The sequence below is a fragment of the Eumetopias jubatus genome, unplaced genomic scaffold (assembly GCF_037043125.1).
Source record: "Eumetopias jubatus isolate StellerSeaLion01/CBP00866 unplaced genomic scaffold, mEumJub1_p1.0 scaffold_1, whole genome shotgun sequence".
Lineage (NCBI taxonomy): Eukaryota > Metazoa > Chordata > Mammalia > Carnivora > Otariidae > Eumetopias > Eumetopias jubatus.
This window is the reverse complement of record NW_028274807.1, coordinates 208543618-208567380: the sequence shown is the minus strand read 5'-3', so window position 1 is coordinate 208567380 and position 23763 is coordinate 208543618. Positions and strand designations below refer to the sequence as shown.

At 57.0% G+C, this 23763-nt stretch overlaps 1 protein-coding gene across 3 annotated transcripts; it reads left to right on the top strand.

Annotated features, from left to right (window-relative positions):
- The first annotated feature begins 897 nt into the window (after positions 1–897).
- PKN1 (protein kinase N1) lies at positions 898–23071 on the top strand. 3 transcript variants are annotated; one of them, XM_028088708.2, is made up of 22 exons: positions 898–1052; positions 5605–5908; positions 6819–6970; positions 8120–8255; positions 10937–11082; positions 11384–11597; positions 12427–12621; positions 14657–14766; positions 14862–15005; positions 16758–16833; positions 16916–17057; positions 17148–17241; positions 19237–19316; positions 19392–19467; positions 19551–19642; positions 20845–21021; positions 21216–21278; positions 21401–21477; positions 21673–21815; positions 22098–22205; positions 22287–22367; positions 22799–23071. In XM_028088708.2, exons 1-22 carry the CDS (start codon positions 1032–1034, stop codon positions 23000–23002), a joined length of 2835 nt encoding a protein of 944 aa, XP_027944509.1. In that variant the 5' UTR covers positions 898–1031; the 3' UTR covers positions 23003–23071. The 3 variants fall into 3 exon arrangements, with proteins under 3 accessions (XP_027944509.1, XP_027944510.1, XP_027944508.1); XM_028088709.2 differs by lacking the exon at positions 898–1052 and adding an exon at positions 1142–1230; XM_028088707.2 differs by lacking the exon at positions 898–1052 and adding an exon at positions 4335–4432.
- Positions 23072–23763: the final 692 nt, after the last annotated feature.

Below are 23763 nucleotides of genomic sequence, written 5' to 3'. Positions count from 1 at the left end.
GCGGGTGGGCCAAGAGCCAAGCTGCACGATCTACAGACTCCAGAGACCCTGGAGAAGCTCCGTAGAGGCTTCCACTCTCCTCCTCCGCTTGGGCACGAGTCTGCATTTATGGAACGCCACCTGCGTGCAACAGCTCTGAAGAAAAGGTCTCCATAGTACAACGGGGAAAATTGAGGCTCGGCGGCCACAGGATCCTTAGGGTCCACATTGAGTCAGTGAAGGAGTCGGGATTCAAGCCATTTTCATAACAACGGCAATAACATTAAAAATGACAGCAGCTAACATCTATTGAGCGCTTACTGTGTTCTCAACAATTGACATGCACGATCTCATTTAATTTTATCAACACTGAGGGGTGGGTGGGTAAAACCCGTTTCACAGATGAGGCGCTCTTAGGACTTTGGGGCTCCCCCAAGGCATGGGATGTTGGGATTTGAACCCAGATCTGTCCAAAGCTTGTCTCCAGGTAATGGGGGATCCTTCCCAGAAGACCTGAGCTTGCAAAGGAGCGGCGGGAGGATATGATTTGTTCTTGTTTTTAGAGGGGTTCCGGGAGGCCCAAAGGCCTCTGCCACTCCCCGATTTAACGTGGTTCGGTCTTTTCTTCGGGTTCCCGCGCGCTCAGATGGGGGAACCCCCGGGCAGAGTGAGGATGCAGAACCAGACAAGGGTCGGGGGGCGACGGGGGAGCAGACACGGTGATTTCAGTCGCGGACGGGGAGAACCCTGCAGGCAAGACCTCGCAGCCCCGGGGGCCGCCGGGAGCCGCGCCCCCTCGGCCCCGCCCCCTCCCCCGGAGCCGACCTCGGTGGTCACGTGACCGGGCCCGGCGGCCGCTGGGGCCGGAGGGCGCGGCGCGCGGACGCGGCGGCCTGGCCAGGCGGGGCCCGAGCGTAGCAGGCCGGAGCGGGCCGCGCGCTGGCGGGGGCTTGCGCCGCGCCCGCCCCTTCCCCGCCCCGTGCGGGGCGCACGCGCGCTCCTCTTGCCGCCCCTCCCTCCGCGCGGGGACCCCTGGCGGGCGGCGCGAGGACATGGCCAGCGACGCTGTGCAGGTAGGCGCACCTGCGTCCGCAGCTGCCCGGCGGCCGGCCAGCGCCGGGGACCCCCGGCCGCGCGTTGCCGGGGCCCCCGGGGCCCGGGCGGCCAAGGTGGGGGCCTCCCGAGCGCCCGGCGCCCCCTCCTTGGGCCGACACCGTGGAGCCAGCACGGTCCACTTTTCGGCAGGTGGAGGTACGCACCGAGGGGGAGCGGGGAGGTCCCGAAGGCCCCCGCCGCACCCCCAAGCTCCGCCCCTTCCCGAGAATTAGAGGGGGTGCGGCGGAGGCTCTACTCGAGCGTCTGTGGCTGGCCGTGTGTCCCGGTGCCTGTCGCCCCCGCCACTCAACTCGGCACTCCCTTCGCCCCCCCCCCCCCGCCCCCCGCGTTCGGTTCCTGGCAAGTGCCACTCCACCTGGGGCAGGTGCCTGGCGCAGTGGCTTGGAGGGGAGGAGGCCGCTTGGTCCCTGCCCCTCCCCGGCACAACAAAGCTCTGGCGGTCCCCCCCACCCCTCCCCGCCTTCAGACTGAGCTTTATGATGGTCCCGACGCCACCCAGATTGGCACCTGTTGGCGGAAGTGCCCGAGTCACTTCATAAGGTTGAGGAATGGGGGACCCACACGGCCACCCTCAGGGCTACCAGGTGGAACCTTATCCCAGACGGGGGATTCTCTTGTACCTGGAACCCTACCTGGGCATGGGTGGCAGGGCTGCGTCACCCCCTACACACACGCAAACACACACAGCCTGGCACCAACCTGCCACCAGCCAGGTTCTCCATGTACCACCTTGTGAACATCACAGCCTGGGACTCACCTTCCGCATCTATGACAAGCAAGGCCAGGGTGACTTCTGAGCTTTGGTTCAGAATCGAGGCACATCGTGTGCCTCTGGTGCCCTCATTAATGCCTCAAAATCCCTCCGTTGTCCTGTGGTTGCTGTGTAACTGGGTTTTCGTCTCCTTCTGCACCTGCCCCCATCCCCTCTGTGTCTCCCCCATGCTCCCCTGTCCCCCACCCCAGTCCTGCTGATGGCCTGTCAGCCTTGCCGTGGAGCTGGGCGTATCTGGTGTTGCCGATCACATAAGGTCAGACCTTGGGGCTGGGGTGGGCCGGGGTTTCTGCCTCTACCCCCAGCCCTGGGAGGGCTCTATAGGAATCCTCCGGCGCATGCATGCACTTGGCATGTGTGAAACATGACCCGGGTGGAGGCTGTGATTCCTGGAATGAGGCTGGACCTGTGCTGTGGTCCCCCCTCCCATCCCTTCCCCACTCTCTTTCCCCCTCCTGGTCATCCCTTTCTTGTGCCTGCTTGGGCCTGCCACCCTGTCCCTCTGTCTGTCCCGACGTATGGCTGTCTGTTCTGTGTCCGGCAAACGGATGTCCTGTCCAGATTCCAGAAACGCCCAAAGCATTGAAATCTCCGGACGTGAGGGTCTAGGTCCCTGGCTGCTCTGGGAAGGGGGGGGGGGATTCTGGGAGGTGGACCCTCTGGACCTGGGTCTCGTGTGCCATGGTGGGAAGTGGGGGAGGAGGGATTCTCTAAGGCTGGGCCAGGCTCCTGATCATGGGTTTGCCTTGCTGGCCCACGGGTGACCCCTGCCCTCTGGGTAGGAGTGAGTCACCCAAGGGAAGAGAACCCAGGAGGCTGGGCCTCCCTCCTTTCCTCCCTGCTCTGGGTATTCTCAGGCCTCAGCTTCTATTCCTCTCTGCCTGGACTTTCCCTATTTGAGCTGGCTGGATCCTGGCTGTACCCTGCTCTGCCTGCTAGGGATGGAATGGGGCTGGGTGGTGGGCGGGGACTGGTCACCAGCTGGTAGTATTAGGTGAACTTGGGTTTAAATTCCAGCTCTGTCACTTTCTCACTGTGTGTCCTGGACCCAGAGCCTTTGCCTCTCTGAGCCGTGGTTCTGCCACCAGAAAAATGGGCGCATTCATCAAAGAGGGTGTTCATCATCCAAAGGGAGAGATGTAGATGGGCCTGTGCTCTGCAGGTGGGGCTGCTAGGAAATCCTTACTGGTGGTCATGGTCAGCAGCCCAGGGTGTGATTCTGTGTCCTTTAATGCACGGTTCCTCAGTCTCAGCGCTGTTGATGTTTGGGGCTGAATCATTCTTTGAGGTGGGGGCTGTCCTGTGTACCAGAGAATGTTGAGCAGGCTCCCTGGTCTCGACCCAATAGATGCCAGGAGCACACCCTCCCTACCTCCACTTGTGACAACCAGAAATGTTTCTGGATGTTGCCCAGTGCCCCTGGAGGTGTGTGTGGGGATAACCCCCCCCCCCCCAACTGCTGCTGTCACCTCTCTCAGCCTGTTTCCTTGCCTGGAAAGTGGGGGAGAATAGTGGCAGTGGCTCAGGATTCATGTGATGGGTTGGTGGAGTGGTGGGAGAGACACTCTTGGCCTGCACTAAACCTCGCCGGGGGCAGCTGCCCTCCGGGTTGGCTGGGAGCCAACGACGACTTTCCTGTCTGTGAAACAGGTTCTCCTGAGTGGGGATTCTCACTTAGTGCCAGGCCTGACACTTAGCTGGTGATCAGATTGTGGGTACTCCCCTTTTAAATCCCAGCCCTTCCTCCTGCTGGCTGTGGGGCCTCGGGGTAAACTATGTCACCACTCCAGGCCTCAGTTTCCTTGTCTTGAAAATGGGGTGATAACAGCACCCACCTTGTGGACTTGCATTAGGTGACCTAGGCGGGGCTCATAATAACTGCTCTTATTATTAGTAGTCATACTTGGCCTTTACTGGGCCGCTGTCCTGTGGGCACCCTCACCCCAGCCCTCCGGCATTGTCTCCTCACGATGTGGGCTTCGGGGAGGTGCCCCTGGCCTGGGTGGGCCCTAGCTATGGTCACAGCGGTGGGTAGACCAGACTGAGAGGAAGCCGGAAGTTGGGACGGCCTGCATCTGCAGGCAGGGGGCCGGCCCATACGAGCACTCATTGGCCGGCATGTGCATATCAGTGTACATGGGGTAGGCACAGGGGCGTGCACACATTTGCCTGCCTGTTTTGTGCACATGCCTGTGGGTAAACGAGAGGGTGTATACACCCAGGTCAGCCCCCGGAGCCTGTGTACACTCAAGGGAGCCTGGTCTCCATATCTACACTAGTGAGATGTGTGCACACCTTAGCAACCTCCTAGGACATAGAGCGAGGGCTGTCCCTGGTTGCCTCCTGAGAAGCAGGCTTAGTCCTGGAGGGGGCACTGAGGGAGAAGGTCCCCTAGATGCCCCAGAGCCCCAGAGCTGGCCCCACGCAGGGGCTGCTGGGAGCTAGCAGGAAAGAGGAAGTGGCGGTCAAGAGGCCCTGCAGGGCTGAGGTTCAGGAAGAGGGCGGGGCCCTCAGCCGGGACCCAGGATGGCGGAGGCCAATCCCCCTTTGGACCAGGAGCTGGAGGTGGGGGCTGGGGTTGGGGTGGTGGGGGCAAGGAGGACCCCAGTGACACAGGCTGGAGGCCCTCCCCTCTGTACCTCTTGATTTTGGACCAAGGGGAGGAGATGGGTTTGGGAGTTTTCTGTTTTGAAAATGAAATTATGTGGGTTTTTTGAGGCTCCCAGATCGGGGGAATAGAGAAAGAAGGAGACAGGGCTCTGCTCTTTAAGATCCAGTTGTAGAGGATGAGTGGAGGGGAGATAGAGCTTGTCCCAGGACCTCCTACTTTGAGGGTACAGCAGGAGAGAGATGGGGCCTGTTCTCAGGACGTAGTTTGGGGGTATAGCAGAGGGAAGGTGAGGCCTGTCCTTGGCACCTCCCAGTTTGAGGGCACAACAGAGAGGAAAAGGGCCTGCTGTCTGGATCTCAAGCCCATTGTTTTTTTTTGGGGGGGGCAGCAGACGCCTACCCTGATACTTCCTTGTTTGAGGAGCTGCGGGGGCGGGGGGGGGGGAATGGAGCCTGCCCTCGGGACCTGGTTTTATTTTTTATTTTTTTAAAGATTTTTATTTATTTATTTGACAGAGAGAGAGAGAGAGAGAGGGAACACAAGCTAGGGGGAGTGGGAGAGGGAGAAGCAGGCCTCCCCATGGAGCAGGGAGCCTGATGCGGGGCTCGATCCCAGGACCCTGGGATCATGACCTGAGCCGAAGGCAGACGCTTAACCGACTGAGCCACCCAGGCGCCCCGGGACCTGGTTTTAGGGACAGTAGAGGGGAATTGGGGCCTATACTTGGGACCTCCTAGTTGAGGGGGACAACAGAAGGGAGAGGGGTATGCTCTCAGGACCTTGTTTTGGGGGGGCAATGGGAGATAGGGCCTGAACTTGGGGACCTCCAAGGGCCTGTCCTCCAGAATCCTACTGTATAAGGAATAGATGAAGGGTGACAAGACTGTATTTATGGGGTCCCCTAGTCTGAGGGGACAGGGAAGGGAAAAGGCCCTGCCCTTGGGACCTCACAGTTTGGGGGAATGAGGAAGCAGGGACAGGACCTTGTCTCACCCCCACCCCCCAGTCTTGGGAGTCAGAGTACGTCTCGGAAGCCCCCAGGCCAGGAAGAGGCCAGACCAAGCTGGCTGAGCGTGGTCCACACCCTGGACTCCCAGCCCCACTGACCATGCTCCATCTCCTACAGAGTGAGCCACGCAGCTGGTCCCTGCTGGAGCAGCTGGGCCTGGCAGGTGCGGACCTGGCAGCTCCTGGGGTGCAGCAGCAGCTGGAGCTGGAGCGGGAGCGGCTGCGGCGGGAGATCCGCAAGGAGCTGAAGCTGAAGGAGGGTGCCGAGAACCTACGGCGGGCCACCACCGACCTGGGCCGCAGTCTCGGCCCCGTGGAGGTGCTGCTGCGCGGCTCCTCCCGCCGGCTTGACCTGCTGCACCAGCAGCTGCAGGAGCTGCATGCCCACGTGGTGCTACCTGACCCCGCGGCTGCTGCCCAAGGTGAGCTGGGGCTTCTCCGGGGCTTCCACTGCCAGGGGCTCACCCACACTCTCCCAGAGCAAGGCTAGCCCTGTCTCCGCGGATCCCCAGGGAGACACACCAGGTCCTGACAGCCTCCAGCCTCGACATACAACCAGAAAAAAACAATGAAGCTGACACCCAGAGAAAGGTCTGCACAGTGACACCCCGCCCCAGACAACACCCAAGGACCCACACGGTGTCACATGAGTATCTAAAGACTCACACAGTTGTACTGACATCCAGACGGCACCCAAAGATTCTTTTAAAAATTTCTTTAATTTTTATTTATTTAAAAAATTCTTAATTGTGGTAAAAAATAATGCGTAACCTAAAATTGATCATTTTTAAGTGTACAGTTCAGTGGTGTTCAGTAGGTTCACATTGTCACACAAGACATTACAGAACTTTTCATCTTGCGACTGACGACCCCTCCACATCACATCAGCAGCGAGAGACCCTGACACACAGTCGACACCAGCACCCAGACAACACCCAAGGACCTGGACGCTATCGTGTGAATACCCAGAGACTTCCGTACTGCCACCCAGCACCCAGGGAAACGTGCGTGTGCGCACACACCCCCCCACACACACCTGCCTGACCGGTACAGACGCACATTACCTTCTGTACGCAGTCACACCAACACCAAGGACTCACGTATACCTGGATGCTTGCCCACACTCATGCTGCTCCTGTCCCAGGGCCCAGGCTATCCCTGGGAGGGCTGGAGTTGGGGGACCTTCTGCGCCCTGGCCCTCATTTCCTCCTTCCCTGGCCTTGGGGGCAGAACCCAGGCTGGGCAGAGGATGGATGCTCTCAGCTGGGCAAAGCCTCTTAGGCAGACGGAGGTGAGAGCCGTTATGACTCTGTCCCACCCGCCCCTCTTTAGATGCCCCCCAGTCCCCTGGTGCAGGTAGCCAGGCCTGCTCGGCCACCAACCTGAGCCGTGTGGCCGGCCTGGAGAAGCAGCTGGCCATCGAGCTGAAGGTGAAGCAGGGGGCAGAAAACATGATCCAGACATACAGCAACGGCAGCACCAAGGTAGGGGCAGCGTGCACACCGGGGAGCAGATGGCGGGCTGCAGGGTGGGAACTGGGGTGCCACCTACATCCACCTGACCCTTGGGAAGCTGGGGCCCTCTGGGTTGGGGACAGAGGGACTGACGGGTGACTCGGAGGCAGGACTGGGGTGTGGGCAGCTTGTGGGAGCATATGAGAAACAGGATGGCTGTGTGTGGTGTTAGACACAAAGCAGAGGCTGTTCCCCCCTCACTCAGTTACCCCAGAGACTTGAGGGATGTCAACAGTCAGGGCAGCTTTCAGATTCTGCTGGTGGCCTCTCTCTCTGACACATATACACATAGTCAGGTCAATACTTAGATGCACACATGCTATCATCCTAACATCCAGAGAAACACCCATGGTCCTGGCGACATCTAGAGATGCACAGAGTCGTATCAACACTTCGGCAACATGCATGCGCTGTCATACCATCCAGAGATGGCGTCAGCGTGACAGCGCTTAGAGACACGTGGAGGATAAGCACCCTGGCCACCTCCAGACACAGAGACACGCACCATCGTATAACACCCAGGACACATGGCACAGGCCAGCAGTACACCTGGACACACACACACACACAGACTGTGAGATTCACACCCAGAGACTGGAGTTGGCACACAGACACCCCCACACCCCAGTCCCGGTGTCCCTCGGTGCCACTGACCGCAGCTGTCGCACACACCCACCCCGTCCCCCTCGGACTCACCCATGTGGCTGCAGCCAGCAGGGAGCCCTCACCCACACGTATGCCACATGTATGCCAGCTGACAAACACGGTGCGTCCTGACGCCGGGCACGGCTGGGAGCCCTGCACACAGGTCAGCTCCTTCAACCCTCAGCCCAGTGGCGGTCGGTGCCGTTCGTACTCCCGTCACTGCAGAGGAGGGCACAGGCCCGGGGCGGGGGGTGGGGGGCTTGCTTGGAGGTACCCGGGTGTTAGGTGGCAGGGATTCCAGTGCCGTGGGCCGCCTCTCCCCTCGACACCCCGGAATGCATGGATATTCCTGTGGTCACACCCGCACATCCTACTCTGTGACACTGTCAGCACCGCCTGCGCAGTGCGGCCAGAGGGCCAGTGGTCAGACCCCGGGTCCCTAGCCTTCCCCTCACAGCCCGTCCCCACCTCCAGGACCGGAAGCTGCTGCTGACGGCCCAGCAGATGCTGCAGGACAGTAAGACCAAGATCGACATCATCCGCATGCAGCTCCGCCGCGCCCTGCAGGCTGGACAGCTGGAGAGCCAGGCAGCCCCGGACGAGGCCCAAGGTGAGCCCCTCGCGCCCAGACAGGCTAGGCTGCACCCCGCCGTGCAGAGCGCAGCCCCCAGCCCCGTAAGCAGACGCTTCCTGAGGCAGGGAGGGGGCTGCTGTGACACGCAGGTTGACCGCACCCACTCCCGACCAGCTCTGGGCCCGTTGCCCGTTTTTTTTTTTTGTTTGTTTGTTTTAAGATTTTTTTAATTTATTTGACACAGAGAGAGAGAGTACAGACAGGGGAAGCAGCAGAGGGAGAGGGAGAAGCAGGCTCCCCAGTGAGCCGGGAGCCCAACTCGGGGCTTGATCCTGGGACTCCAGGATCATGACCTGAGCTGAAGGCAGATGCTTAACCAACTGAGCCACCCAGGCGCCCCCCCGTTGCCCGTTTTGTCCCGTGGAAGGTTTGCACTAGGTCGGGTACTGGCAAACCACAGCCCAGGGCCCAAAGCTGCCACTGCCTTTTTACTTGTGTAAATAAAGGTTTACTGACACACAGCCACGTCCATTCCTTGCCTAGCTCCTAAGGCTGCTTTTACACACGACAGCAGTGCGAGCAGGGGCCGCGGAGCCCGGGTGTTCCACTGAGCTGAAAATACCCACTCCCTGGCTCTTTAGGAAAAGACATTGCAGACCCCTCTGGACCTGGACCAGGTGGCCGCCTTGCCATGTTGGCCCCGGTTGTGTAGAACTGTGGGTGTCCACGGTGTGTGTCCGTTCCCGTGGGTGTGTCTGCATGCGAGTGCCTGGGGGCGTCTCAAGCTAATTGTCTGCCTGAATTGGTGACAGGATTTGAGGTGTTTTGTGCAAGGTTGACAGCAGCTGTGCTCCTCGTGTGTGCGGATAGTAATGTGACATTGACCAGTGTCTGGCGAGAGCCCTCTTCTGGGCGCATGGACGGCTGCGTTCTCTCTCGCTGTGGGAGTCCTCCCGGGCTGGAGGGGTGGAGGAGCTCTCCGGGGGCCTCCCTAACAAGGGCCCTGCTCCCATTCACGAGGGCTCCATCCTCAGGACCTGATCTCTTCCCGAAGGCCCCACCTCCTGACACCTAACACTGTCACATTAGGGGTTGAGTCTCAGTACATGAATTTTGGAACAAAAACATTCAGCCTATAGTAGTGGGGTCTGTGACCCAGATGACAGTGTGTGTGTGTGTCTTTGGGGTAGGGGAGGCGTCGGTGTGATGGACCGACATTCCCCTGCACTGGGAATACCAACATGATGGGCTTCTCAGTGACCGTATATGATGGCGTGATCATGTCGCTGTGCTTCTGGGTGACAGCGTAAGCTTGACTCCTGGTGTGACTTTGTCTCCGTAAGAGTCTTGGTGACTATCTGGGCACGTGGGACAGCAGGCCTGGGGGCGAGAGTGTGACTGTGTTTGTAAGACGATGTGCCTCCGGATATCAGGGTTCCCGTGACGCTGTGCCTCTGCTGTTGGTGCCTCGGTGAGTGTCACACACCCATGAGTGACAGTGTGGCTCTCTCTGACGGAGTGCCAGGGTCCGAGTCGGGGTCAACATCCAGGACAGGGAGACTGTCCTTGGAACCTACAGCCATGGATAGTGTGGCCACGGCCTTGTGCTTCTGGTACCAGTGTGTCCTCATGCCTACCCTATGCCATTGGGTGACCGTGGTCATCCTATGTTGGGCCATGGCTGTGTCCCTGGGTCTTTGTACTGGGACCTAGCCAGTCTGTTCCCCTGCACCACTGGGTCTCTGAGCCCGTGGGTATTGGTGATGCTGCCCTGCCTGTGTGACAGTGTGATGGCATTTCTTTGCCTGTCCCTGTGCCTTATCCATGTGCCAGTGTGATCATGATTCTCCCGGCACTGGAGTTAGAGGCCCAGGAGTTTTGCCACCGTGTAAACGTGTCCCATAAGGATGTCTGTGTCCTGTGATCACGTCTCTCTGCCCTGTGACAGTGTCCCTGTGTGGCGGCCTGACTGTATCTTGTGAGAGTGTGTGTTCCTCCGCCTGTGGGGGACAGCGTGCTACCCTAGTGGCAAAGTGACGCTGTTACCCTGTGAGTGACAGTGTGATGATCTTTGTGTGACGGTGCCCTTGTTCTCCCAACTGCTTTATATTTCACCTGTGGATAGCCACATTCACTCACCGGGGCTCCGCCTGCAAGAAACGGGGTTATTTCCAATCTTTTGCTCTGAGAAAGAAGGCTGCAGTGAATACCCATGTGCATGTGTCAAGTGCAGAGGTGTTTCTGGGGGATAGAGTTCCCGACCTGGGACGGCCGAATCGAAGGGCAGTTGTGTTTGTGATTTTGATAGATCTGGCCAAACTGCCTGCATGTGTCCCTGTGCCTGTGTGACTGTCTCCTTCTGGCTGTCCAGATGGCCATAGTGTCCCTGTGACAGTCCCTGGGGATGAAATGGGACCCTGTCAACATGTCTATCCTTTGAGCCTCTGTTGATAGTATACCTGGGTGTATGACTGGCCCTGTGTGACAGCTCAGCTCTGTCCCTGGGATGGACCCTGTGGGTGTTTGGAAAAAGAGTGATTGCGTCTGGGTGGAAGTGTGACTGACCGTGACCCCTCGCTTGGGAAAAACGTGACGCAGCTTGGTGGTGGTCTGTCTGTTGCCGGTGCCTGTTCCTGCGCATTGGTGCATGTCTGGGGCTGGGGTGGTTGGACCTGGGTGCTAGGCTGGCCTCACCACCTGGCGCCCCCCGCCCACAGGGAGTCCAGACCTGGGGGCCGTGGAGCTGCGCATTGAGGAGCTGAGGCACCACTTCCGAGTGGAGCACGCCGTGGCGGAGGGTGCCAAGAATGTGCTCCGCCTGCTCAGTGCAGCCAAGGCCCCCGACCGCAAGGCGGTCAGCGAGGTGAGGGGTGGGGCTTCAGCGAGGCGAGGGGTGGGGCTTCGGTGAGGGGTGGGACTTTGGCGGGGGCGGGGCCCCAGCACAGTGGGGGCAATCGGCAGGAGGGCCTTGAGGGGTGAGGCTTCAGCAGGGGGTGGGACCTCAGTGGGGTGGGACCTCGTCCAGGGGTGGTGGGGCATCAGCCAGGGGCGGGGCCTAGTTTTCCAGGGAGCCCAGGAATGGGACCCAGAAGGTTTGAGGGCTTGGGCCAGGTAAGACTTAGCCAGGCCCCACCCCCAGCCCCACTCTGTCCCTCCCATTACAGGCCCAGGAGAAGTTAACAGAGTCCAACCAGAAACTGGGGCTGCTGCGGGAGGCGCTGGAGCGGCGGCTCGGGGAGCTGCCCGCAGACCATCCGAAGGGGCGGCTGCTACGCGAGGAGCTTGCTGCGGCCTCGTCTGCAGCCTTCAGTGCTCGCCTGGCTGGGCCCTTCCCCCCCACTCAGTATAGCACCCTGTGCAAGCCCGCGCCTCTCACAGGTGGGTCCCCACCTCCCCCACCCAGACCCCACCTCCGCAGCTCTGTACTCTCGACCTCTCCCCCAAGTCCCGAGACCCCTAACCTAGATCTCTGCTCTCCCTACCCCTGGACTCCCATCCTACTGTGGTTCCATCCTCCATTCACCCCAGCCCTGTAGCCCTGGGCCCCATCTCCCTAGGCCAGACAGCCCCATGCACTCTGGACTTCTGGCCCCAGCTTGCCCTCTGATACTGGACTCTTGCCCCCATGCCCGCCATGTCCCCATCACTACCTCTCCCTACCTGGCCGTTTTTTCTTCCAGCCATAGCCCCCCCCAGCCCAGTCCCACAACCCCTCACTCTCAGAACCCTCACCTTGAACCATTGTCTGCCCCCCACCCCGAAGCCAGCCAGGTCCTCCCTCCTTAGACCCCCCTCAGCCACTACTTCTCCTTTAGACCAGCCTTACCGTAGATCCCTACCCCCATCTCAAACCTCAGGTCAGCTCCCTGAATCCTACCCTGGACACCCTAGACCAACCCGACTCCCCATTGCCTTGATCATCGACCTAAGCCTTAAACCTATCTTGTCACTAAATCCCAAGCATTCAGAGCCCCTCCCCAGCCTGGCACGCCCCAGCCTCGCCCCTCCCCCTTGCCCCATATTTCTCACTTCTGGGCACAGCCATCCCAGTATCAGATCCTGATTTAATCTGATACCAGTATCAATCCACCCTGATTGTCCCTCACCAACTCCCACCTGTATGCTGGCCGCTTCTGGACATGCCCACTTCCCCTCCCTTTGGCCTGGCCCAGCTGTGGGCCCCCCCCTGAGCCTGCCCCTCCCTCAGGAACCCTGGAGGTACGTGTGGTAGGCTGCAAGGACCTTCCAGAGACCATCCCCTGGAACCCCTCACCCTTGGTGGGGGTGCCTGGGACCCCCGACAGCCGTACCACCTTCCTGAGCCGCCCAGCCCGGGGCCTTTACAGCCGAAGTGGGAGCCTCAGTGGCCGGAGCAGCCTCAAAGTGGAAGCCGAGAACACCAGTAAGTGGGCGTTGAGGCCTGGAGGGATGAGATGCCGTGGGGATCCTGGGATGTCACACACTCGTAACGCTTTAAAAAACTAGTATATTATAGTCAGTAGGATGGATTCTGTTAAAAAACAAACAAACAAACAAAGTGTTAGGGAGGATGTGGAGAAATTAGAACCCTTTGCAGTGCTGTTGGGAAGGTAAAGTGGTTCAGCGGCTGTGAAAAACGTTATGGCAGATCCTCAAAAAATTAAACAGGGAATTACCCTATGATCAGCGATCCCACTTCTGAGTATATACCCAAAAGAGTTGAAAGCAGGGACTCAAGTTGATATCTGGACACTCATGTCCTTGGCAGCCTTATTCACAATGGCCAAAATGTGGCAGCAACACGAGTGTCCGTTGACGGACGAATGGATAAACAAAATGTGATATGTGTGCGCAGGGGGGTAGTTGGTAGTCAGCCTTCAAAAGGAAGGGCTTTCTGACCCAGGCTACCACACGGATGAACCTGAGGACATTATGCGGAGTGACATAAGCCAGTCACAAAAAGACAAGTGCTGTATGATTCCACTTCTAGGAGGTACCTAGAGTAGTCCAGTTCATAGAGATGAAAGAAGGGGGAGGGGGGAAGGGGAGGCGAGAATGGAGAATTGTTGTTTAATGGGGACAGAGTTTCAGTTGAGGAAGGTGAAAAGTTCTGGAGATGGATGGTGGTGTAATTGTACAAAGTGTGAATTGTACACTTAGAAGTGATTATAATGGTAAATTTTATGTTATGTGAATTTTACGACCATTTTAAAAACCTAATACATACAAAAAAGTACATGGAAAGAATAACAGTGGGGCAAACACCCATGTTACCACCACCCATGTCAAGAAATAGAACTCTCTGGAAACCCCCTTGCCCCTCCTCCCCATTGTAGTCCCTTCCTCTGTTCAGAGGTAGCTACTGTCCCAATGTATGGTTATCATTTCCCTGCTTTTCTTTGTAGTTTTAGCATCTTTGTACATCTCAAAACAACATAATTTAATCTTGCCTGGTGTTTGGACTTTATATACGTGGAATTGTACAGAATGTATTGCATGGTAATGGCTTCTTCCATTTAACACTGTTTGGGAGACTTATCCGTGTCATTTCATGAAGCTGTAGTTCATTCATTCATTTTAACTCCTGTCTAATAGCCCATTGTCTTAGACTGGGCCATATCAAATTGTTGGGGCTTTTTATTTTATTTTATTTTTTATTTTTTATAAGATTTTATTTATTTATTTGACAGAGAGAGAGAGACAGCGAGAGAGGGAACACAAGCAGGGGGAGTGGGAGAGGGAGAAGCAGGCTTCCCGCGGAGCAGGGAACCCGATGCGGGCTCGATCCCAGGACCCTGGGATCATGCCCTGAGCCAAAGGCAGCCGCTTAACGACTGAGCCACCCAGGCGCCCTGTTGGGGCTTTTTAAAGTAAAATATAGTAATAGTTGAATATCAGTTAATAAGACTATATTATAGTTTATATAACAATTCTCCTATTAATAGATATTTCTAGTTTGGGGCCATATATATCTCTCAGTGTTTACCTTTTTTTAAAAGATTTTATTTATTTATTTGAGAGAGAGAGCACAAGAGGGGCTAGGGTCAGAGGGAGAAGCAGACTCCCCGCTGAGGAGGGAGCCCGACGCGGGACTCGATCTCGGGATTCCAGGATCATGACCTGAGCCGAAGGCATTCGCTTAACCAACTGAGCCACCCAGGCACCCTCCCAATGTATACCTGCATGCATTTTTCCAGGGTAAATTCTTAGGAGTATATTGCTGGAAGTTGCATATAAAGTAAAAGTGAATTTGGATCTCTACCTCACACCATACACAGAAATCCACTGGAAGTTGGTTAAACACCTTGAGGTGAAAGGCAGAACCATAAAGATTTGTCAGGGTAGCATGGCAGAATTTACATTCTGGAAAGAGGTAAAGGATTTCTTTACTAAGACATGAGCTGTGCTCCCCCCCACTCCAAACATTTTCTGACACCCTGCCCCTCCCCTCATTCCAGGCGAAGTTAGCACTGTGCTCAAGCTGGATAACACAGTGGTGGGGCAGACATCCTGGAAGCCGTGTGGCCCCAATGCCTGGGACCAGAGCTTCACCCTGGAGCTGGAAAGGGTGAGCTAGGTCGGGGGATGGCAGAGCCTGGAGGAGGAAGAGGGGTTCTGGACCTCTGGCATCCCCAAATGATGGCCCACTTCTGCTCCATCAAGGCTCGGGAACTGGAGTTGGCCGTGTTCTGGCGGGACCAACGGGGCCTGTGTGCCCTCAAATTCCTGAAGTTGGAGGATTTCTTGGACAACGAGAGGCATGAGGTGCAGCTGGACATGGAACCCCAGGGCTGCCTGGTGGCCGAGGTACAACCCCGACCCCTGACCCTGTGAAAACACTTCTTGTGTCTCCTGCTCCCGGTTTTCTAGAAGGGGAAGATATGCTTTGGATTGGTCTCTGAACCTTGATAGAAAAATACATGTAATTAGTTACGTCAGTGACACCACTTAAGCTGGGATTGGTTTTGTTCTGAGGGAAGAAATTAAAAAAAAAAATTGCAAAATTTTGCCAAGCCAAAAAAGAAAAGAAAAACCTGGTGACATGTCAAGAAGATTGTTACCAGAGCCACAGTCCAGTAGAGAGAAATTCCTTCTGCAGTGGTGTCAGGGTTAAGGTCTAAATCGGCGTGTCCCACCCTTGGCACTATGGACAGGTGCGCCCTAGTGGGCTGGACCATTCTCAGTTGCCCTGTGGGGTTTTGAGCAGCATCCCTGGTTTGCACCCACAGGAAACCAGCACCGCCCTTCCCCCAAGTTGTGACAATCAAAAATGTCTCCAGACATCGCCACTGTCCCCTGGTTGAGAATCCACAATCTAAATGACATTCCTACCTGACCCCTTGTGGTGTGAGTCAAGCCCTGTCCTATGTGCTTTGCCGGCATTAACTTGTTAATCCTCACAATGACCCACTTCGACCCAATTCAGGAGGGATCATCATTAGTCATATTTGACAGAGGAGGAAACAGAGGCAGGGTAGGAAAGCCACTGGCTCCCCTCATTCAGCCAAAATTGTCTTAAAAAATTCTTTAAATGTGCCCCTAAAATATACGTGTGCCCTGTTACATATCCATGTCTCCCTCTGGGAATTCTGACGGGATCTCATAACCGAGGACCACTGAAGGAAAAGAGCAGGGGAAGGGCTGACTTCAGTGGCAGGGCAGTGAAATTGTTCTTCCATTTGGAAGACCAGCCAAAACCAAGCAGGAAAGGGGGTGGGGGTGGGGGTGAATTCTGAAGCAGTCCTGCTCACCTTCAAGGTTCACTTATAGCATTCTGTTTGGTTTTTCCACCTCCCCCAAGTGCCAGCCAATAGAACTTTCTAGAATTCTGTTGTGGATGAACCTACAATAGTTGCATTCTGTCGTAGGTGGAAATGTTCTATATGTGCACTGTCCAACATATTAGAGGCCAGCCACTTGAAGCCTGGCTAGGGTGACCTGGGAACTGAAGTTCTAATGTTATTTACATTTTACTGAATTTGAATAGCCTTGTGTGGCTAGTGGCAACGATATCAGACACACATAAAGTCACACAGTTCTGTGATTTAACACCTTCTAGAAGATGCTTCGGAGTTGGGAGAATTCAGCTAGACCAGTGGCTTCCCCACATCAGCTGGAGGGCTTGTTGAAACACAGACTTCGGGGTCCCACCCTTGTGTTTCTGACTCAGTGGGTCCAGGTGCATTTTTGGCAAGTCCCCAGGTGATGCTGCTGGTCTGGGACCACACTCGGGGAATCAAGGCACTAGATGTTGTAGGACCTTGCTGGAGTTGCATGTACATCTTGTTGGGTCAGACCCCCCTCTCCACTCCTGGAGGAGGGCTTGGTTGCCTGCCTCTTGCCTTTCTAAGATGGCACTTCGGGAGGTGGCCCTACCAGGCAATGGATTGGTTTGATAACCCCTCACTATGTTCCAACTTCTTAATATGCTGTGTTTGGATGTGGTGCCACAGTGATTGGAACCCCCAAGACATAAGGGTGTGCATGCCTATGCTCCTAAGGGCTTCCCCACCACCTAGAGGTGGGAGTGGGTTCTCACCCATGGGCCCCTCTCCCCAGGTTACCTTCCGCAACCCTGTCATCGAGAGGATACCCCGGCTCCGAAGGCAGAAGAAAATTTTCTCCAAGCAACAAGGTGAGGGGGTGGGCAAAGTGGGGCAGAGGCCAGAGGGTCCCAGGGGCGTCGTGAAGGGTGACCCCGTCCCCGTCTTCCCCAGGGAAAGCATTCCAGCGTGCGAGGCAGATGAACATTGATGTTGCCACCTGGGTGCGGCTGCTTCGAAGACTCATCCCCAACGCCACGGGCACAGGCACCTTCAGCCCTGGAGCTTCTCCGGGACCTGAGGCCCGGTCCACAGGGTAAGGAGGGAGGTCCGTGGGGTCTAGGCTGTCCGTGGTTGTTTGCCAGGGTGCTGGGTCCCAGACACACCCTCCTCCCTCATTCTCCAGTGATATATCTGTGGAGAAGCTGAACCTCGGGGCTGACTTGGAGAGCTTGCCCCAGAAGAGTCCTCTGGGTCCTCCTTCCAGCCCATCGATCCTGGTGAGTGTCCCACTCCTTCCCCGCCGAGGCCTGGCTGGGGCAGCGTCAGAGATTTCCCCTCCAGGCCTCTCTCCCAGCTCGAGGCCCAGAGGCCACCAGGAGCTTCCCTGGGTCACGCATCTCTGCTAGAGGCGGGGTCCCACTCTCTATCCTGAATAAAAACATGAGCTCAGGAGCCAGGCCACCTGGGTCCATGTCCCTGCTCTGCCAGTTCTTAGCTGTGCGACCCAGGGCAAGCTGCTCTCCCTTGCTGTGCTCTGGGCACTGGGCCGTAAAACAGGCATGTTTAAAACTCACTTCAAGGATAGAAGTCAGGATGGTGGTTTTCTCTGGCTGGGCGGTTTATGGATAGGAGGGAGATACAAGGGAGCCTGTCGGGGTCGTGGTGTTGTGTATCTTCATCTAGGTCAGAGATCAGCATGTGCGCCTTTTCCATAAAGGGGCACGGAGTCAATATTTTCGGCTTTGTGGGCCAGAGAGTCTCAGTCACAACGACTCAACACTGCCATTGTAGAAAGCAGCCATAGACGATGCGTACAGACGCCAGTGGGCATGGCTGTGTTCCGGTAAAACTTTACTGATGGACACTGAAGTTTGAATGTCATATCGCTTTCACAGATCACAAAATATCACTCACCTTTTGATTTTCCCCCAACCCTTTAAAAATATAAAAGCTCTTCTCAGCTCACAGACTGTACAAAACCTGGTTTACCCACCCTCTGCCCTATGCGACGCGTACCCAGGAGGACACATTTGTAAGAGCTCGCCCCTTGGCCCAGCTCACCAAGTGCATTTGATAACCTCATTTTAAAAAAATGAAAATAATAGTCTATGCTTCTGTATTATATTTATAATAATAATAATAATAATAATAATAATAATAATAATAATATAATAAGCTACATCCTCAGATGAGTTGGGCAAAACAAAATCCAAAAGTTTAATACCACCAAATGCTGGGCAGGACGCGGGGAAACAGGCAGTCAGAGGAAGGCGTGCACATTGTTCCATCTCCTTGGGAGGGCATAGCTGGCTGAGCTAAAAATGGGCATCGTCTTGACCCAGGAGTTCCAACCCTGGACACTCACACGTGTGCACCTCCAGGCAGTTCGCCGCAGCGGCTTTGTGTAGGCGAAAGTGGACAGGTCAGGGCCCATCGGTGGGAGAGCCAGTGCTAAATAAATGGCAAAGTCGGATAGTGCATGTCTGTGACAAGTGAGGCTGGCCTCCCAGGGCTGGCACAGAGCGATTTCCAGGACAGGTTGTCCAGTAGAAGCAAGATGAGGATATCGTCAGTAGTGGGTGCAAGGAAAATGGAGCCTCTGCCGTCACTTTCGCTTGTGTGGGTATAGAATATATCTAGAAAGGTACTCAGGAAATCATTAACGGTGGCTGGTTCTAGGGAGGGTGGCTGGGGCACGAGAGGCCCGTGTGTCCCACCAGACACCTATTTGGACTGATTGCCTTTTTAGAACCGTGTCTGTAGTGGAGGATGATGAACCAGTTGTCCTATGTCCCCATTTGCAATAGTAATTTTGACTCTTCAGAGTTACAAGCACATATGTGGTATGAAGCGTTAAGTAGCTCTGAGGGCAAATACCCATAAAGGAAATATGGAGGTGAATGATAAAATGTATTTACAGCATGGAAAAAAAAAAAAGCAAAACGGGACAGGGAGTATGTGTGTGGACGGTCGGTGAGGGGGGGTTTCCTGCTAGTTATTTACTGTGATGGTCAGCTGACCACCCGTGAAGGTGACATCCGCACGCATGCCGAAGGGGGTAGGGGAGGAGCCGTGCCAATGTCGGGAAAAGAGAATGCCTGGGCTCCTGGGCTGGGGTCGTGCCTGGTGTGTTCAGGGCACAGTGAGGGGCACAGTGTGGCTGTGAGCGAGAGGGCGCAGAGTGGGAGGAGCAGTGAGGTCAGAGAGGTGACGGGAGCCTGGGTGGCTGTTGTGGTTATGGGGTGCCTCTGACTTCCCTTTCTCTGCTGCAGAGTTCCCCGATCCAGGAAACGGCTACCACCCCCGAGCTGCCTTCAGAGACCCAGGAGACCCCAGGCCCCGCCCTGTGCAGGTGACACCCCTCCCCCGCTCACCACCCCTCCCCCCACCTGCTGTCCTTGTGCCCATCAGTGCCCTCTCTCCACAGCCCTCTGAGGAAGTCACCTCTGACCCTCGAGGATTTCAAATTCCTGGCAGTGCTGGGCCGGGGTCACTTTGGGAAGGTGAGGCCAGGGGGCAAGGAGTTGGGGGAACAGGGAGTCCCCGGGCTGGCCACGAAGGCCATCGTTGCCCACTGTGGTTCCAGGTGCTGCTCTCCGAATTCCGGCCCAACGGGGAGCTGTTCGCCATCAAGGCTTTGAAGAAAGGCGACATTGTGGCCCGAGACGAGGTTGAAAGGTGGGGACCCAGCCCAGGCCCTCTGAGAACCTCAGTCTTTTGTTCTGGGAAATGGGAGATAGGGCGGTCCCCTCTCTGGAGCTGCTGTGACAGTGATTCATAATAGTCACTGGCACTTATTAAGCTAGTACTTAAGATAATAACTTGGAAAGCACCCACTATGCGCTTCATGTTCAGTAACTCATTTGTTCTCCACGACAGCCATATGAGGTAAATATCGTTATTGTTCCCATTCTGCTGATGACACAGAAAGGTTGAGCAAGTTGACCAGAGTCACAAAGCCAGTAAGCAGCAGGTCAGGGATTCAAACCTAGGGACTCAGGCTCTGAAGCCTGTACCTTTAATGGCACCATTGCCCTGCCTCTGCTTTGGGTCAGGGCTGGGCCGTGGGTTCAAATCCCACCCCTGCCACAAATGTGCTTAGAGACCTTGGGGAAGTCACTTTGCCCTTCTGATCCTTGTCCTCACCATCTGTAAAAGGGGAGTAATAATGCCTTTCTTGCAGGGTTGTCAGGTGGATTAAGTGAGAGGATGCATCTAGAGCATTCTACAGTATACCTGGCCCCCTGTAAAAAGGCCCAGCAGAGGCACCGAGATTGTCCCTAGTCTTCCTGACATCCTTTTGTCAATCAGGAACCCAACTCAGATAGGCTTAAGCAAAAGAGGAATTTATTGGTCTGGGTCAGAAAAGTCCAGGGTTGGACTACCTCCAGGAATGGCTACATCCAGGTGCTCAGATGACGTCTCTCAGTTGGCTGTCCTCTTTGTGGGCTTTGCTTGCAGTTCTCTCATGGGGGCAGAGATAACCCCCTACACAGCAGTGTAAGGCTCATCCACTAGTTTTAGCCCTTCTTCCTTAATAATTCCAGCAGAAACCCTGAGATTGAGCCCTACTACCTTGGCTTGCCCATTCCCAAACCAGTTCCTGGCCAGGAAAATGGGTGCTCCAATTAGCCCACCCCGGCTGGTCCCTAAAGGGATATTGGGGGGCTGTTACTAGGATGACAGTTGGCTTCTGGGTACCTGTTTAGCAGACAAAGCTGCTGGGGTTCAGAAATATTAAGCAACTTGCCCAAGGTTGCCCACCCACTCGAGGTCCTCAGCAAACAGCTGATGATCAAGGACTTCTTGGGAGTGTGGGAGTTGAGGGTGGGGGTGGGGGGCTGCTGTGATCTCTGACCCCCGCCCCCTACCCTGCCCAGCCTGATGTGTGAGAAGCGGATCTTGGCAGCAGTGACCAGAGCAGGACACCCCTTTCTGGTGAACCTGTTCGGCTGTTTCCAGACGCCAGAGCACGTGTGCTTTGTGATGGAGTACTCGGCGGGTGGGGATCTCATGCTGCACATCCACAGTGACGTGTTCTCGGAGCCACGCGCCGTGTGAGCTCCCCCGCCCGTGCCTCAACCCCCAACAGGCGGTGGCAGCCCCCTTCGGCCCCCGTTTCCCCCTCCCCGCAAGCCTCCTGGAGTTTTGGGGGGGACTGGGGAGCTTTCGAGGATGTGGGAGCCAGGCTTCCGTGGCCTGCCTTCCTTGCTGGGAGGCCTGGCTCCATCACACCAGTTTCTCTCTGCAGCTTTTATTCAGCCTGTGTGGTGCTGGGGTTGCAGTTTCTCCACGAACACAAGATCGTCTACAGGTATGTGCCCTTCGGTGTATGTGCTCCTGTATGCACGCGCTGCCCACTGGGGGCCCTCAGGCTTCAGGCAGGGCCCAGACCCCCCCCCTCATCCCTCTTTACATCCCCCCAACCCATCACAGGGACCTGAAGTTGGACAATTTGCTCCTGGACACCGAGGGCTATGTCAAGATCGCAGACTTTGGCCTCTGCAAGGAGGGTGAGGGGCGGGGCTGGGATTTGAAGGGCTGGCCTCTGGGGATTAGACAGAGTGGGGGAGGGAATGGAGTCCCCAGCCCTACCTGGGTTACCCCCGACCCTGACCCTGGGATGGGGCTGGCTGTCTGGGCCACCCCATGCTGGGCTGGGAGCCCCCCCCTCCCCCCATAACCTCACATGGCCCTACTGCCCCCAGGGATGGGCTTTGGGGACCGGACCAGCACATTCTGTGGGACCCCGGAGTTCCTGGCCCCCGAGGTGCTGACAGACACATCTTACACGCGGGCCGTGGACTGGTGGGGGCTGGGCGTGCTGCTCTATGAGATGCTGGTTGGTGAGGTGAGGCCCCAGACTGCTCTTACCCTGCCTGACCCTGGGATCATGCTGGAAACTGCTTGTGCCTAGGGGTGGGATCAGACGGTGCCTCCATGTGCTGTGTGATGGGGACAGCTGGCTTTGCCTCCCTAGCCTCAATGTTCGCATCTGTAAAATGGGGTACTTACCTTCCCACATCAGCCAGCACCCAGGTGAAGGTGTGCTGGGAGCAGAGGGCTCAGGTGGGGCTGGGAGGGGAGTGGCCAGAGGAGGGGCCTCCTTCATCCTGGCTCTCCCTGTCCCCAGTCCCCATTCCCAGGGGACGACGAGGAGGAGGTGTTTGACAGCATAGTCAATGACGAGGTTCGCTACCCACGGTTCCTGTCAGCTGAAGCCATTGGCATCATGCGCAGGGTGAGGAGCCCCCCCTGCTTGGGTCTGGGGAGGGGCTCTGGGGCCAGGAAGGGCAAGACTGACACCTCTCCCCCACCCCAGCTGCTGCGAAGGAATCCAGAGCGGAGGTTGGGATCCAGCGAGAGGGATGCAGAGGATGTGAAAAAGCAGCCCTTCTATAGGGTGAGGTCACCCCAAGTGCATGGCCAACTCCCCACCAGAGATCTGGTCATCCCCCCGACCCCCAGGGCCTATGCATTTCTCCCCTACCAAGATCTAGTCACTTCCCCTCCAACATTATCATCTCTATTCCCTCCCCGCTCCTTCGCACCCACTGACCCTCCTACCCCCACATCTACTCCAGGCTGGTCTGGTGGGCCCACTGCCATGCGTATGAACCCAGGCTCCCTCTCCCCCACCCCAGGGCTCCCCATACTCACACTGTCATCCTTCCTGGGCCCCCAGTCCCCCACTTGACCCCTCTGTGTTGTGACTCCTACGCTAATCGCCACAGATGCAGGGCTGGATGGGGCACACGGGGCTGGCCCCTCTCGAAGTCTGCACCGCCCCCCATGCTGACCCCTTCCCCTCTCTCCCCCTTCTCCCCTACTTAGACACTGGGCTGGGACACTCTGCTGGCCCGGCGCTTGCCACCTCCCTTCGTGCCCACGCTGTCAGGCCGCACTGATGTCAGCAACTTCGACGAGGAGTTCACAGGGGAGGCCCCCACGCTGAGCCCGCCCCGCGACGCGCGGCCCCTCACGGCCACAGAGCAGGCAGCCTTCCAGGACTTCGACTTCGTGGCCGCGGGCTGCTAGCCCTCTCCCCTGCCCCTGCCCTGACCAGGCTCTCAGTAGTTTTTAAGAAGGCCTTTGCAGTTTGCCCCATCCATGCATCCTGCGGCTCCTCTTGTGTGCAGTAATGGTGGCATGGGGGGGTGGGGGTGGGGTCGTGTACTTGGAAGTGGGGAGAGTTGGTGGGGGCAGATCCAGTGGGTGGCCGGGGGCATAAGGAGTGACGGGGAGATGCCCTGGGTTCTAGTATGGGGGTCACTTGATGAGGGTTAAGGGAAGGTGGGGACTCCGGGCTCTTACTAGGGTGGGGAGCGTGGGCGGGCTGAGATGGGACAGGGCTGGGAGCTGTGTTTAGGGACACTGGAGTTTTGAGGCCCTGCTGGGGTGTGGTTTGGGGGTAGGGCCTGGGGGATGTGTTGGAGGAGCTCAGGGCCACAATGAGAGAATTGTTGCTAGGGTCAGCCCTGGCAGGCGGTAGGAGCAAAAAGCGCCTCGGATTCTGGCTCAGCTGCTCTGCTCTCGACACCGCCCGGGAGCTGGGGCTGGGGCCGGGGCCGTGGCATTCTGCGCATGCTCCAGCGGCTCCAGCTCCGCGTCTGGCCTCCCCGCGCCTCTGCGTGGAAGGTCCCAGAACTGCACACCCCGTAGGCTCAGGCGGCACCGCTATCGCCCCCGCGCGGCCACAGGCGTGCTGCAGCCCCGACCCCACACATGCCCTGCGCAGGTCCGCAAAATGGCTTTATTCCCTGAAGGCTCGGCGCTGCGGTCCTGGGCCCGGCCCGGGT